This window comes from Diplotaxodon limnothrissa, linkage group LG7 (assembly GCF_057381915.1).
Source record: "Diplotaxodon limnothrissa isolate DT_005_m linkage group LG7, D_limnothrissa_male_GT1.1, whole genome shotgun sequence".
NCBI lineage: Eukaryota > Metazoa > Chordata > Actinopteri > Cichliformes > Cichlidae > Diplotaxodon > Diplotaxodon limnothrissa.
The window spans coordinates 23,594,251-23,610,776 of record NC_140602.1 but is presented as its reverse complement, the minus strand read 5'-3'; the positions used below and the strand labels follow the sequence as shown (position 1 = coordinate 23,610,776).

Genomic DNA, 16,526 nt, shown 5'->3' with positions numbered 1-16,526 from the left:
GCTACATCAGTACAAAAATAAGACTGTGTTAACAAATCTTGGCCAGTTAACAAAGATCAATGTTTTTTTTCCCCCTCCGACAAGGTTTGAACCAACTATAATCACCTTAAATGCAGTGTGGGAAACAAGAACATATGGGACGGATATCCTAGAAACAGCGCATGCGTGCAAATTAAATCAGCTGGGCTGTCACTTCTTTCTGAAGCTACTTACTTTGAACTGTTAAACACAGACCCGTTTCCCTCGATGGAAGCTCAGGAACACTGAGACGTGAAACACTTCGAAGTGCACGCCTCACATTCTAGAGCATGACGTTGTCACATGTAGAGCACATTCTGCTTATTCCAGGAACCGTCAACAAACCTCGTGTCAGGAGACTTCGTCTACCTGCTCTGCACGTTTAACATGTACGCAGGTTACTGGATGCAAAGTTAGAGAAAACTGTGCTCCGCACACTTACACTCTGGCTTTGACGTTTCCCTCGTTTCAGTCGCATTCACGTCACGCTTTTAGCTGCTTTCAAATGACACGGCAGGAAATCCTACATATTAAAGCCCGCCCCTTAGTGGTGGAGGAAGTATTCAAATCATGAACCAGGGTGAAATTTATGCGTTTACCTTACCTTGTTATCTTTTCTGTGCGGTTTTGTGGAAAACAAATAATGAATATTTTGATTGTGGATTAGTCTGCATTTGTTTCTATCAATCAGCTAGTTAATTCATATAACCTCAAATAAAAATAATAAAAAGGAGACGCAAATAAAAGTGCAGGACTGTCCCTAACTATCCTTAATCTGCAGTGAAAGTCATAATTGAACTTCTTAAGTTCATGTTGCCATGTCTAGCACACTGCCAGTGTTTCCAAGGAAAGCTCTTAAAATGGACAACTTTCATGACAAACAATTACTGAATTGTTTCAGCTTTGCTTGCACACAGATACAATTGAGAAAACTTTAATATTTACTGATATTAAAGTTTTATTTTTGACTGTTTTATTCTATACATGACTTGTTAGATACACCATTTCGGGCCTCCAGTCTACAAAACAAGCTGTTAAGTTATATCTGGTAGTTTGTGTTGGGTATCACCACGTCCCAATAAACAAAATTCTTTTAAAGGTAGCAGTTTAAAAGCAGCTGATTAAGCACTATATAAACAAGTTCCTCAGAAATTTGAATATACATATATTTTGCCTCTAATTAGAATGACGTGACAAAAAACATCAGAATTAACTTTCTGACCATTTCTTTAATTGTTCAATGTAGTGCTGACTTTCTGAAGCACATACGGCAACATTTGTATTTTTTTGGTGAGTTTATATTATTACCAAAAGCATAGCAATACCGTTTCATTGTAAGTCATTAGAAACGACTGCCTTTTGCTATATTAAAAGAACCAAACAGGAAGTCTGTGCATTTTTGAATATTGTTCAGTCTGTAACTTGGACACTTGTCAAAAAGATTTTACAAGGACAAGACCAACAGTGCTGAGGATCCAGGTGATTTCCTCACATGAAAAAGTTTCCTCTGCTCCTCACACCTTTCAATCAAAATTAACAGCATCTCTTCAGTTTCCATGCTAATCAAATTGCAACTTAGGAGTGGGGCGAAAAAAATTACACACACACCAGTTTCCATTTATACAGTTTATTTCTGCAAAAACACACAGACAGGATCGTTATGCCATCAGCACGCAGGCTCCTCCCGCTGCCTTGATCTTCTCCTCGGCCTGTCGGCTGAAGAACTTGGCCTTGACGATCACAGGCTGCTTGGGCAGCTTGCCTTTGCCCAGGACTTTGTAATAACCCTGCAAAGTAAAGCACAGGTGGAGATCATTATTTTATCTGACAATACACTGTAATATTATCTAATAAGACTAACAGCTAAAACTACGACATGTAAGCCAACCTAAGATGAACTGATAACCACCACAAACAAAACCACACTAGTTAAGTAAAAAAAGTCTGTCGACCCAACAAAACAAACGTTAGACATTGGCTTGGCGAGGAAAAAGGATGCTGGTTCAACTCTAGCCAGAGACACAAATCCCCTTTGGGGTTGCATCAGGTAGAGCTATGCCCAGTATAACTTTCTGTAAGAAGGGAGTGTGCTAACGTGAGCACAATAAGCAAAATGCAGCCAAACAAACAAACAAAAGTCAAGTTTTAATAGACAAGAGTAACTTTTCTATTAAAATGAAATTATGTTTACAAAAAGAAATAATTTTCAATGACTGAAAACAGGAAAATTATCTGGTACAAATCCAGAATTTATAGCTCTTTAAAAATGTAAATGTCTGAGTATAATGTTGTGTAAAATGGAGGGAAAAAAAGTCCTGAAAGCAGAAAAATTAAGGAAAACCAAGAAGTCTTAAATCTGTTTTATTAGCACCACGTACACTTTTGCACCAAATTCATCAGAAACCCATCCAAAACATTTAACTTTCCACTATGAGTGTTTCAACTGTTTAAAGGACACCTGTTCTTTAAAAAAAGAAAACGGTTTCTGATGTCTGATTCCAGCTGCTCAACAACAATCCAATTTCCTAAGGTGATACTCAATGCCGACAAGTCGACATGCCACCACCTACTCCAAGCTACAGTAGAGGAACAAGAACTCCCGTAAAGATTTGAAAGGTCCAATTATTATGACAAGAGAACATTTTTAATAATAGCAAGATTTAGCAATACTTACAGCGCGCACAGCATCGATGATGGGGGCGGGTCCATCGGGCTTCTTGCTGTAGTTGATCCTGGTCTGCTCGCTCACCAGTGTCCACAGCTTGTCCAGGTTGATGGTAGGGCAGTGGGAGGTATTCCTCTTCAGGTGGTAATGTCTCATGCCCACCTTACCAAAGTATCCTGGATGGCTGAGGACAAACACGAGGAAAGAAAATGAAATCGAATGTTTTCAAACTAGAGAAACAAACACTAATATTTTAAATATTAACGTTTAATTGAAGTTCACTTTTGACATTCAAATTTAGTGGAATACTATAAACTACTGCCCCAATTCTAATGTGATGGGTGCATCAGCAAGGTGTTTTAGAGTGTTTGTAACTGCCCATGTGGATGACTGGACTATAGGGGAGGCCAGTCGGTGAGTAGGACCAGTCTTTAATCTAAGAGGACTCAAGCACACCAAGACAATGAAGTCTGTCAAGATGAGACTCTAGTCTCTATAGAAACATTAGATAAATGCATTTCTTTTCCTACAGCCTTTTTTTTACAAGCAGGTAAAAACTAATCAGCACATCTCTTAACTGGACAGCAGAACTAACCCAGCATAAATGTGTTCCATAGATGAGCACAGTCCCCAAATTGGGAGAAGGTTCAATAAATTCTTTGTGTCCATAATACACAGTATCAGTGCACTGCTCTCCAGATCTTTCAATAATATATTGCATGGCAGTTTTCACCAAGTAGACTTGGGTTGAGTAAATAAGCTCCGTAGTGGGGATGGTCTACCATGTTTCTGATTTACTGGATGAAATTTTTACTCTTTCTTTGAAAATGCAGCTGTTTAGGTATTAACCTACAGAAAGACTGACCAAGCTGCTGTGGTGGCATCTCAATCAGCTACCTCAACTCTCTTCTGCCTGTGTGAGGTACACTCCAATTCCACTGCCCTACAGTGACAGTAGTCCTTGTTCTGCTGTAGCTCACCAAGGCTGCGGAGCAGAACAGGGACTATTGTCAGCAGCCACAACTCAGCTGATATAACTCGAGTCTGACTACAGGTTGAGGGACTTGCTGAATTTGCCGCCGATTAATTTTGTTATATATTACAGCAAGCTCTATAGTACACAATAATATATTGTTAAAATAAACTATTACTGTAAAGCCTCATCTAGGAAACACTACAGCTATATAGAATAGGGTGATACATCGAATATACTTGATGTATCACGTGTTTTCCACGAACGATGGTTAAAATGGTTTTAACATAAACATCAAGTGGAAATTGCCGCAATATAAAGCTGTCTGGGGGCAGGGGGGCAGGGATAGCTCAGTAGGTAAAGTGGTCGCCCCATGATCGGAAAGGTCGGTGGTTCGAATCCACTTAACGGCTACCCTGAGGTACCCCTGAGCAAGGTACCGTCCCTACACACTGCTCCCCGGGCGCCTGCTTAGTGGGCTGCCCACTGCTTCACTGAGTGAATGGGTCAAATGCAGAGAAAAACAAGTAATTTCCCCATGGGGATCAATAAAGTATCCATTATTATCATTATTATTATTATTGTCTGCATGCAATTCACTGTCAGTTTTTTTTTCTCCTACACGCTGCAAATGCATCATTAATCCCCCCTCCCAACCGGAAATTTTTTTTACCTGTGCTGAGCATGCGTGTTTACTACCTGATAAGGAAAAATATGGCGACAGCCGGAGTTACAGAGGAGCGAGCGAGTGAGACTGTTGTTTGGATTTCACAAGGAGGAGACAAAATATGGTAATTTGCAAGACATGCCATAAACCTACTGGCACAAAAAGTATCACGAATTTATTCCATCAGCTGAAAAGTCATCCACTGCAAAATGAAGCCTGTTTTAAACCCTGCATGTCAGCGTCTCCCACACAGCAAAGGAAACGTTAAATAAACCAGCTGTGATACCTGCGACGGTTGTAGGTTAGTTGTTTTTATAGCCACTATCTAAACGTTCATTCCTGTAATTTAAGGCCATCACATTTTTTGGTTCACAATTTTTATGTTATAAGAACAAAAGAGCATCTTTCTAATCTCAATTGTTTTAATTTGTCTCGTGAATTCTTGCCGATGTCCTTTTTTGTTGCTATGATCTTTTGTTTGTTAAACATCTAGTGTTGACCACAGAAAGACTTACTGTGACAGTATTGCCATTTGTCAAAAACCTCTGTGTGCAACAAATGGAACCCCCCCCCCCCCCAAACATTTCAATTCATTCATATATTATTGTCAAAAATATAAAACAGTTAATTTGAAAGAGTATAGCAGTGCAATTTTAAGCTCTATATGGCTGAAAATAGTTTTTTTTTGTGATACAGCCAAAAATGTGACATTAGATTTTCCTCATATTACTCAGCCCTACTGCTTTAGCCACAAAACCTGGCTTTATCTCTAAAGGAATCCAACACAACAACCGAAATCATATCAGGCAACACTTAGGGACATCATAATCTAACTTAAATATCTGAGGTAAAAGCATACTTCTGTGTATTTTTAGACATATTACCTTACAAAGACTTTTATGGCCAAATACAGGGAAGCCAGGTTTACTTGAGTTCTACTTTACAGTAGTCACACTGTACTCAAATTTCACTAATATCATTATGAGTGACTTACTATTTGTCGAAATTGATTCTGTGATGATGCATGCCACCAGCATTACCACGACCTCCAGGATGCTTCCTGTGCTTGCCTGTGGAGAGAGTCGGTAAACGTTTACTCCATCTCCATATCGTCCGGGGATGAAAAACAATCAATTAAAACTTGTGTCAAAAAGAGTATACTCACCAACGCGACCATGTCCGTGGCTGACATGTCCTCGGAGTTTCCTGGTCTTCGACTTCTTGGTAGGCTGTGAGCAAAGATTTTGCAGTTATTGTTAAAAAAAGGATGAGGTTTATTTGAAACATTAGCTCCCGTCTAGCAAAGCAACAGACTTAACAGTCCGGCAGGTCGACTGTGATGTTAGTCTGCTAAGAATCTGTAATAAAATGAGCATACATAGCATGTTTTCCCCACAGAAAAGCTAAAGTAAACCGCTGAGTTTGTCCCCGAGTACTTGCATGCTGCTTAGCAGGTAGGAGGCTAATGCTAGCTCAACCATCTTTATCGGAAGGTTTAACGCTTTATGCCAATGGTTGTTTCAGGGTTACACCACCACCACCACCTTGCACATTTAACTCTCACTACCGTTGTCAAAAAAATTACAAATGTTTGTTTTCTGCGTGTGGGTAAAACTAGGTTCCCTGCTAGAGCCGAGGCCCAGGAGAAGCGACATATCACACAGTGAACCCATCAAAGTCCTCACAAAAATGAGTAAATAACGGTAATAACACCCAGCATTTATTCCTACAACATGAGTGTATTATAAGACACCATCTAAAGTGGATTATTTTATACAGGTTAGTAAGGATGGAAGTAGATTTAACCCAGTTTGGATGCACAGGGATAAAACGTAGAACCTACCATCTTGGAGGCTAGTTGAAAGAGGAACGGGATTCGGAACGAACGCGATTTTGTGCGAGATTTGCCCCCAACAATACAAAGTGCAATAATTCCATAGCGACATCTGGTGATTGAGGATCGAAACGACACAAGAGTCAACTGAAAATTCGCTTTCTTTTTTTAAGTCCAAGAAGACAATTGTGAATTTAACAAAAAAAGTGATACGATTAAAGTCTGACATTGATAGAATTAAACGGGTTCTACTTGTATTTTAGCAATTAAATTCTCATGTTACATCAAACAAATATATATTTGAAAACCCAAGCTAATGATAATAACTAATCACTATGCAAAAATAATACATGAATATCCTTCTGAGATCCAGAAGAAAAAACTATTTAGATATTTTCTTTAGATAATTTAAGTACAGTGACTGATAAACAAAAGTTGACTAATGTTTTGTTTGTTTACAGAATGATGTGATGTAATATAACAACATTGTTTCTGTTTCTGGTACAATGCCTTTTTATTTCATGAAAATTACAATTAGATGAATGGAAATCTAACATTTACAGAAATCATCCATTTCTACAATTTTGTGCAGCCATGGATGCCGCCACGTGCCACGGACCTCACGCCGCCATCACGCCGCCGCCTGTCACGACCTCTGCATGAACCTGAACCCAAGTCAATTCAATTCAATTCAATTCAATTCAATTCAATTCAATTCAAGTCAATGTTATTTATATAGCACCAAATCACAACAAAAGTCACCTCAAGGCACTTCATAGGTACAGAGAAAAACCCAACAATCATATGACCCCTATGAGCAAGCACTTCACTGGGTCCCTGTCTGTTCATCACACTCGGGAAATCTAAGCCTGCTGGCTTCATGGACAGATAAAGTTGGGAGTAAACTGCGTAGAAGTGAAAATGGCTGCTATGCCTTCTAATGATTCTGCAGGCAGCATGTATAATGTAAACAGAATTAAGGAATCCTGTGGAACTCCATGACAGCTGTGTGAAGAGGACTCTCCATTTACATGAACAAATTGGAGTCTATTAGTTAGATATGATTCAAACCACTGCAGCACAGTACCTGTAATGCCTACAGTATGCTCTGATTGCTCTAATAGAATATTTTGGTCAACAGTATCGAACGCTGCACTGAGGTCTAGCCGGATAACCACAGAGATGAGTCCACTGTCAGATGCCATAAAAAGATTATTTGTAACCTTCACTAAAGCTGTTTCTGTGCTGTGATGAGCTCTGAAACCTGACTGAAACTCTTCAAATAAGCCATTCATCTGCATTTGATCTGTTAGCTGTTTGACAACTACTCTTTCAAGGATTTTTGAGATGAAAGTAAGGTTGGACATTGGCCTATAATTAGCTAAGACTGCTGAGTCAAGAGATGGCTTTTTAAGTAATGGTTTAACTGCTGCTAGCTTGAAGGCCTGTGCTACATAGGCATATAGGTTGATTATATTTAAGATTAAAGCATTAATAAATGGCAGAACTTCTTTGAGCAGTTTTGTAGGAATGAGGTCTAAAAGACACGTTGGTGGTTTGGAGGAAGTAATTACTGAAATTGACACAGAAGGATCTATTGGAGAAACAAACTCTAAATAAATATAAATGGCAAGTCGACATGCCACCACCTACTCCAAGCTACAGTAGAGCAACAAGAACTCCCATAAAGATGTGATCTAGTCCTTTTAACTGAATGAAAGGTCCAATTATTATGACAAAAACTGCTAATTAGAGACGTTTTAATGAGAGAACATTTTTAATAATGGCAACATTTGGCAATACTTACAGCACGCACAACATTGATGGGGGCGGGTCCATCGAGCTTCTTGCTGTAGTTGATCCTGGTCTGCTTGCTCACCAGTGTCCACAGCTTGTCCAGGTTGATGGTAGGGCAGTGGGAGGTATTCCTCTTCAGGTGGTAATGTCTCATGCCCACCTTACCAAAGTATCCTGGATGGCTGAGGACAAACACGAGGAAAGAAAATGAAATCGAATGTTTTCAAACAAACACTAATATTTTAAATATTAACGTTTAATTGAAGTTCACTTTTGACATTCAAATTTAGTGGAATAGTATAAACTACTGCCCCAATTCTAATGTGATGGGTGCATCAGCAAGGTGTATTAGAGTGTTTGTAACTGCCCATGTGGATGACTGGACTATAGGGGAGGCCAGTCGGTGAGTAGGACCAGTCTTTAATCTAAGAGGACTTTTTCATAAGGAAACTTATGAGTTTTCTGATTTTATTGTATATTGCTTGTGATTTAGATTTGTTAGGTGTAGTTCCTTTTACATCTCCCCTCTCTGTGTCTCTCTGTTCCCTAACTCTCACTCTCTGCTCCTCGCTCTCGCCCTTTCTCTCCATCTTCAGTGTTTTTGCACTTGTCTTCGTAGCCTTGTCTCTGTTCCCTCCCTGTGTTCAGTGTATCTAGTCTGTTTCGTCTCAGTATTCGTTTCTCCTGGCCTTTTGTGTTTGGTCCATCTGTTTCCTGTTTTATTTTGGTAGTCTTTGCCCTGTGTGCACTGTGTTCTGTTTTGCTTTCGATGTCCTGTTAGTTTGTAATTAGTTCTAGCTGTGCTCCCACCTGTGGTCCAACCTCTCGTTATCCTGTGTATGTGTTTTAGTCCTCAGTCTCCCTCTGCTCATTGTGGCTTCGTGTGGGTCCTTGTGTTCTGTGTTTCCCTTGTAACTTCCTGGCTGCTAATTGCTAGTTGTCTGTTTCTAGCTTATAGCTCCCAGGTTCTAGTTTCACAGTTTTTAATTTTTGGGTGGAGTTTCGTCTTTCAGGAAATAAAGCTGCCTCTTTTAGTTGATCTCTTTGTTTCTGAGCCCTGTGTTTGGCTCCTACCTCTGCCTGCTATACAGCCGAACCTTGACAGAAATAATTCTGGGTTTTCAGGTCATGTCGCTCACTAAAATGACCATACATGGTTGACAGAGGGCTGAGTGAGATAGTTGCTGAGATGGCAATCAGACATTAGGAAGGAAAATGCTCGGGACGTACCAGTTTTTGAGGAACCTGAGCAGGGCTAAAATAATGAGATCCAACGTCAATTATGGATAAAAAGTGCTTAAGAAGGGTCTCACCTTCAAGAGGGCTTTATTCTTTTCCTCTTATAAGAGATAACTTTGATGGACTGCCTAATCTTGAAGAATCTGTCTCGACTTCTTGAAGTGACTATAACTAGGAACTAGCAAATTTGGATGCTAGGTTATCTGACTCATGCCATAAACATCTCGACAGTTCATTAGGAGCCGCATAGATTCCACACATGGGGCTTGATGTAGTGGTCTCAGACACATGTCCTCCACAGAGGACAAAAGTGAAATGCCAGGTCTTACAAGACTATGATATTATAATAACTATTTCAACATATAATCATCATATATAACAGTACCCTGACACATTATGCAGAGAATATAAACCCTGAGTAAAAACACACACAGGCTTGGATCACGTGCACACAGTTAAAGATGACGTGTAGTCACACATGTCCACGTAGCTTTATTGGGTTTCTGTGGCGACGCAACCGCAAACAGACACAGTTAAAGGTGATTTACATAAAGTCAGTCTGTTATTCAAAGTTTGAGTGAAATGTCCAGCGTGTAACTTGTCACTGGCCAGAATAACAGGTTGCAAAATCAGCCTCTGAAGGAAGGTAAGACACACCTCTGCCATGCCACCAGCTTTTTGCAGCCCTAGAGATCAGCACCACTGAACAAGTAAGGACATTTTTGTCATTAATCCCTAATCTATCTTGTGTATATATATTTAATGTGTTTGAAGTTATACTTTTTGTCTCTATTTCAGAAACAAGGAAATAAAGGTTAATATAAGAGATAAATAATTCTGTAGAAGCGTGTCCCAAAGTTTTGTTCTGCTTTGAAGTATTTCAATTTGATGCCACTTTACTCACACGAAACCATGATAAAGATTTCATTTGGCTTAAAAGGGGAAATATGTATCATGTCAAAGAGTCCATCTCAAATGTATTTTTCTGGCCTTTGTAAAGAGCCTGGCCATCAGATTGAGGAAAATCTTTACTAAATTAAAAAAGTATATAGAAAATGTTTTATTAAAATTATCTTAACTTCCACCAACAGGAACAGTAAAACAAGACAGTGAATCAGTTATTTGCAGTCTGATATATGAATTGATAAAAGACACAAACTCCAATGTTGGTGTTTCAAAATTTAAAAGGTTATTTTTTATAATCCCAGTTCCAGAAACATTTGGTTGTTTTGTAAAATGCAAATAAAACAGAATGCAATAGTTGTAATACCTTGAAAACCCATATTTTGTTCACAACAATCAGATTGTAGACAACGCGTTAAATCTTTAAAATGAGAAAGTGCACCAATTTTAGACAAATATTAACTTTTCATTTCATTAATGTAACTTTGTTGAGATGTGTTTCTGCCTTCAAATTCAAAATCATCTTATTATAAATGATAGTTTTTCTCAATTTAATCATTTGATAGCTTTTCTGTGTAAATGAAATATGAGATTTGCGAATTGTGCAAAACTGTAAATAAAAGCAGAATGGAACAGTGTCCAAACGTTTTTAGACTTTGGTTTGTACGTTAAAGAGGAATTCCATCATTTTTACAAAACAAAGCTGTTTTGTAAACAAAATCTTTTTATGTCATTAATAAAGTTTGAAAATAAAGCATAGGGGTTGTTTTGTGGCCAACCACTGATAGAGCTACAGATTTATTAGCAACCACACACACTGTCACATTGTTTTTGGCTTTACAATATACAAATATTTTCATAGCTGATTTACATGCAGAGCTTTTATTTTTACACCCTCAATATATCTTTTACCTACTGGACAAAAAGGCATCACATGATTACTGGGAAACGCATTCAATATTAAATACCTGTTTGCTGTTTCTATTTGTGAGCTGTGCTGAAATATCAGGGGGCTGAGGCTGAATCTTCACTCCACCAATCAAATCATTTGAGTTCCCCTTGACACTGGACACATGGAACATTTCTATTCCTCTTCTGCTCAGCTCACATCCACCTGAGGACACATTCACCTGACTTTCTGAAGCAGACATCTTGTTTTTTCATCACTTGGCTTCAAACTGAGGTAATGTTTGATCATAATTCACCTAATACCTGATTCCTTCTGTACGTTAATGTGATGTAACTTTTTGTTATGCTCATAACGTCTCTTTTTGTGTTGTAAAAGTTACTCTTTGTGCAAATGAGCAGTTATATTAGTGTTACATTGCTGATTCTTAATCTACCTCTTTTATGGTTTTGTACTTTTTCCCCCCCGGTCAAACACTGAGCACACAGAAGATTTTAAACCATCGGCTTCTTCTCTGTTTTCTCTTCTGTTTTTTCACCCCAAGAGGCCCAGTCTCCTGGAGATGGCAGACTTGCCTCGCAGACGCTATGGCAACTTCCCACAAAGGCGAGCCACCATGTTACCATGGGTAGCCAAGTGTAGGGTAAGGCTGGCACTGGAGGCCATGCCATCTGAGACTGGTCCAAATCTGGCAACCACAGCAGAGGAACCAACCCCCCGGGCAGAACATGTGAATATAGATGTAAACAATGTTTTAAAGAAGGAGGGATTCATCACTACAACTAGTAGTAAATGAGAGATGAGTAAATGGGATTTTAGAAAGATGAAAATAATGCAAAGTCTCTTTTTTTGAATTTTTAAACAAAATAGGTCAGCATGACTGGATTCTGTGAGGTGGAAAAGGAGCCAAACCAGTCTTATGAGAGAAAAACAAAAGCAACATCTCCGTCATCTGAAAAATGGGAAAGGCCTCCAGACAAAAGTGTTAAAGCTTTATTGAGAAGATTAAGGTAAAAAAGGGGAGTATGCTGCGGTAAAGCCATGTTGATTTTAAAGGATGACAACAGAGCAATGGATGAACCTAAAGTCCTCTTTATCCAAACCAATCTATGCTTTGGTACGTTACAGACTGGGCAGCCAGTTTATAGACACTTTTATTGCCAGATCAGATGGTGACAGATATCCACGGTCCACAGTGTAGTAGAATACATTCATTTGGACTTGAGTGCTATTTATAGTTTCTGTAGCTGCATGATCATAAAGCCCAGCAAAAGTCAGGGTGACATAGGTTTGGGGTCGTTGTCATGCCTGTTCCTAAATTGTTTCTGTTGTGTATTGCCCTTTTTTGGGGAGGCACTGGGGAATGTTGTTGCCTCAAAGTGGTTTTCTTGATCTGCAGCAATGTTTAGGCAGGATTGTTTTTGTTTGTTCTTTCCATGGGTTTAAAATGGAAAATGTTCTTATGAATTTTACACTCTTAATGCTAACCTTTGATAATCACTTTTAAAAGCTTGCCCTATCAATGAACTTCTCCAAAGTCTTGGAAAATGCTGAACTATTTCTTTATCAGTGTTGTTTTTTCCATTTTTGGGTGAATCCGGTTAAGAAATTTAGCCTCACTGAGACTTTATGCTGAAAATAATCTTGGTAATGGAATTGAAGACACTGCCATAAGACACCTTCAATTTCACAGGATTCACCCAGAGGCCCAGAGGATTCTGGGTAATTCCTGCATACCTGTAGTGAGCCTGGAGCGTCTGAACTTCCAGTCTGTGTCTTTATCATCACTGCAGCCTGTGGTGTCTTTGCAACGTCTGCCTTGCCAAAAACAAGCTGAGCTCTGTGACAATGTGTCATTAAATATTTCTGAACAGGTACAGAGCTGAAGGTCTAAACACTTTCATGTACAACAAAGATAAGTTCTTTTTTTTAACCTCTGTGTCTTGATCTCTGCTAACAGAATGGATTCAGTCAAACTGAGGAAGATATACTGGAGCTAACTGAAGGATCATTCCAGCCTAAACCAGTAGAGCCATGTGATCTCAGTCCAACATCCTGGACTGAACCATATTGTCCTGACAGCTCCCTTTCTGGAGAGCCAGAGCAGGACTCAGGCTTTGACTGTGACTCTAATCCAGATCAGCCTTACATCCTGTTTGATTGTGGATCTGATGATGGGAAAGCTGAATCTGAAGCATTTTATCTGGATCCAGATCCAGAGCAGACTCTGGTTATTGAACTGGATCCAGGAGAAGAAGAAGCAGATCAGGACCAATGCCTGCCCCCGGAGGATGAAGTTGAAAGTACATGTGTGGTTGATATAATCCAAGTGGACGATGGTGAAGATCAAAGAAGTGAAATTAGATGCTTGGGAGAACAGGCCGACTCATCCACCCAGCAGCCTGGAGCTGAGGCTGGGACTGAGGAGAGTGAAGATTTCTGCGCTGTTTGTCTGAACGGAGGAGAGCTGCTCTGCTGTGACCGCTGCCCCAAAGTTTATCACATAGGCTGTCATATACCTCCTCTCAGCAGCTTCCCGCTGTAAGTGCTGTGTGAACATACAAATCTGGATATATGACATATGGGTTTAATGTGTTTTTTCATGGACTGTGGTCCTGTGTATTCCACAGAGGTGACTGGGTGTGTACTCTGTGTAGAAGTGAGCAGGAGCCCGTGGAGGCCTACGACTGTGAGATCATGGACTCCTGCGAGGGAGTCAAGGCACCTTATACACTATCCAACCTGGACCAGAGGGTAAGGCTGGTTTAATTCCTAAATTAAAGCTATAATGCTTATTTTCATTCTGTTGCTGTGAAGATGGCCTTAAATGTTGATCCTTTCTTACAGGAGATTGTTTGGTTCAGACAAATCTGGAAACAATTCACTTAGTTTTGGTGAGAGAGCTGTCTGGGGAAGAGTGTGAAGACGCCAGGTCACACACACTTACTGTGAAATTAAAGGACTATTAACTATTAAAGGGCTACTCTCCAACTGAAATTGATCCACCGGTGTGGCAAGAATCCACACAATTTTAAGTTGTGTAGACTCATTTATGACTCTCTCTCTATATATATACATTTGTTAAGGTTTAAGCTTTGATTTTATTGCAGTTTTTGAGTCCAGTTTGGGGTCAACATTGATTAACAGACTTACAACAGTAATATTTATTGGTGCAGAAGCTTTCTATTAGACAATTAATGGCCAGAGTGATGATGAAAACAGCTTGGTTTATTGCCCCCTCTGCCCAGACTGCTCCCTCACCAAAATTAAGTGGATTGCATCCAGATTTTTCTGAAGCAAACAATCTCCTGTGCAAAGTGCTTTGAGTGCTTTAATAGAGTAGAAAATTTGCTGTATAAGAACCATTTACCATTTATTGAAAACCATAATTAATAACACTTTATAATATCTGTAATAATTAAAGAAAACAGTATAGTATTAATAAAGTATTCCTGTGTGAAATATATTTGGGCCATAAATGACTAAAATACCGTGTCACGTGAGGGTTATCAATGTTTATTACACAAACCAGATCAGCCTGCGTTTTCACACTCGCCTCTATCCTGTGTAATAAATCCGTGTTGTGCTCCACTGTAAAGAAGCTTGAACTGATTTTGCTCTTTTGTCTGCAGAGATGTGAGAAGTTGACTCTGCTGTTATACTGTCAAATCCTCAGCGCTCCTTTCCATGAACCTGTCAGCCCTCTGGTCAGTCCAACAACAACAAATCACCTCAGCAGTAATGTAACATACATGAGCACCAAACGGTTTAAATATACAGTGCATATTTATATATACAGCAATAACTACAAGACATCGCTGTTAGCGAAATTGTTACAACCTAACTGAGGATGTAAAATGTTCCACCTCTGTGATCTTACATCAAATCTATGCTCTCGTGTGCCAGGCTCGAAACTACTACCAGATCATCAAAAGGCCCATCGACCTGTCAGTGATCCGCAGGAAACTGGACAAGAGCAACACTCTCCATTACTTCACTGCTGAGCAGTTTGTTGATGACGTCTTGTTGATGTTCAAGAACTGCGCTACTTTCAATTACGTAAGGAATATGAGCGGATTTCCCACTTTGACCTAATTTCTGGTATAATTGAGTTATTCCTGCACTGCAGTCTGTGGAGATAAGTTCCACGTGTATCAGCAAGCTGGGCCTCTTTCTTCACATGGGGCCTGCCAGTCAAGGTTGTGTTCATCTGCAAATCAAGTATCAATCAAATCTCTGGATTTACTACTTATATCTACCAGGAATGAAGATGTTTACAGCCAAGGCAGTTATTATAATGTATATTGGAGGAAATCTGTAGTCTTTGATTTTCTTTCTCCTCAGTGCTGAGTACATGGTTATGGCATAGTAGACAATATGCCATGGGAACGTGGATATTTGTGTAAACTGTATGGTAATCAAGTAAGTGCTGAGGTATTTTAAAATAAGTTTAACCAAAATAGAAATCTGATTTTGAATCTGGAAGGATCACCTTGCACCTGCTTGGTCTCAAATATTTATGACTTTATTCTGGTAAGCTAATTCATCATAGGTCACTGTGGGTTGTTTTTTCTCTCCTTGTGCTGTGCAGCCAGACTCAGAGGTGGCTCAGGCTGGTCGAAACCTGGAGATGTTTTTCTTGAGCAAACTGAAGGAGATTATTCCAGACCGGACATTCCCATCAGCCAACCAGGGCACAACAGACAGAGCTCGCCTTCAGTGGCTCCACAGGAAGAACAAGGAAAACTCCAGAAAGAAGAGAAATGTTTTTAGCGGGAAAAAATATTGCCTATAACTTGCAATTTATTAATTTCCTTACACCTCTCAAACATGTTGAAATTTAAGTCTTTAAAAACTGTGACAATAACATTAATAACTTGTGTTTTTTATATTAAAAATACATGTCGTGGAACTGAAAACTTGTCACATTTTTCAGGGATGTTCATGGAATGAAACAGAGACAGATGCTATTTACAGTTTTTAAATGAAATCAGTCAAATCAGATCAGTTGCATGATTTATCATTTTCATATTAAAGTGCTCATATTAAATAATAATATCAGCTTATGTAAAAGTTATCCTGATCGCTTCCTTAAATACTCAGTTTCAGGCTGTTTGTTTTACTATTGGCTCGGTATAATGTTGATAAAAGGGAATATCCTTAATATAATCTCAGGTACACATCTCTGACATCTCTGATTGGCTGACCTCTGTTTATGAGTGGTAGCCAACCAGAAGAACATTAGCTTGATAGAAGAACCAAGCTAAATGGCTTATTTGAGGAGCTGCTCATAGGCCCAGCATTACTCTCATAAAGACTAAAAATACAAATTGAGTTGTAAATGAGCACAATAGGTCTACTTTAACTCTGTTATTGTTAAATCACTGCTCAACACTGATTTTAGGTGATGCAAGTATACTTTATACAGTAGACAGAAGGCTTTCCACCTTTTCATAAAAACTACTTCATAATGGTGCATTGGCACATGTGGCATACATCCCAGCAATGTGGGTTTGATGACAA

General features: G+C 39.2%; 2 protein-coding genes and 1 non-coding gene across 4 annotated transcripts; 1 reads left to right on the top strand and 2 right to left on the bottom strand.

Annotated features, from left to right (window-relative positions):
• Positions 1-1,631: 1,631 nt before the first annotated feature.
• Positions 1,632-8,826, bottom strand: rpl27a (ribosomal protein L27a). The gene is made up of 8 exons (XM_085357036.1): positions 8,765-8,826; positions 7,965-8,136; positions 6,782-6,822; positions 6,167-6,269; positions 5,489-5,552; positions 5,318-5,393; positions 2,693-2,867; positions 1,632-1,805 (listed from the first exon to the last, which is right to left on the bottom strand). Exons 1-8 carry the CDS (start codon positions 8,824-8,826, stop codon positions 1,677-1,679), a joined length of 822 nt encoding a protein of 273 aa, XP_085213162.1. The 3' UTR covers positions 1,632-1,676.
• Positions 3,050-3,180, bottom strand: LOC146628299 (small nucleolar RNA SNORA3/SNORA45 family). The gene has a single exon (XR_014906455.1). It is a non-coding gene; the product is annotated as a small nucleolar RNA SNORA3/SNORA45 family (small nucleolar RNA).
• Positions 8,827-11,565: 2,739 nt separating the features above from the next.
• Positions 11,566-15,798, top strand: LOC146628297 (uncharacterized). 2 transcript variants are annotated; one of them, XM_085357725.1, is made up of 8 exons: positions 11,566-11,733; positions 11,874-12,013; positions 12,697-12,877; positions 12,964-13,544; positions 13,634-13,757; positions 14,636-14,710; positions 14,910-15,062; positions 15,595-15,798. In XM_085357725.1, the coding sequence occupies exons 1-8, from the start codon at positions 11,566-11,568 to the stop codon at positions 15,796-15,798; spliced, it is 1,626 nt and encodes a 541-aa protein (XP_085213851.1). The 2 variants fall into 2 exon arrangements, with proteins under 2 accessions (XP_085213851.1, XP_085213850.1); XM_085357724.1 differs by having other exon boundaries at positions 11,566-11,745.
• Positions 15,799-16,526: the final 728 nt, after the last annotated feature.

Excerpts from the sequence above, each read along its gene's own strand:
- rpl27a (XM_085357036.1), bottom strand. The coding sequence starts at position 8,826 with ATGAGCAGAGGGAGACTGAGGACTAAAACACATACACAGGATAACGAG. Across the intron at positions 5,394-5,488 it reads CCACGGACATGGTCGCGTTG|GCAAGCACAGGAAGCATCCT; the intron begins GTGAGTATACTC and ends CTCTCTCCACAG. Across the intron at positions 1,806-2,692 it reads TCATCGATGCTGTGCGCGCT|GGTTATTACAAAGTCCTGGG; the intron begins GTAAGTATTGCT and ends TTTACTTTGCAG.
- LOC146628297 (XM_085357724.1), top strand. The coding sequence starts at position 11,566 with ATGGCAGACTTGCCTCGCAGACGCTATGGCAACTTCCCACAAAGGCGA. Across the intron at positions 12,878-12,963 it reads CATTAAATATTTCTGAACAG|AATGGATTCAGTCAAACTGA; the intron begins GTACAGAGCTGA and ends CTCTGCTAACAG. Across the intron at positions 13,758-14,635 it reads TATCCAACCTGGACCAGAGG|AGATGTGAGAAGTTGACTCT; the intron begins GTAAGGCTGGTT and ends TTTTGTCTGCAG.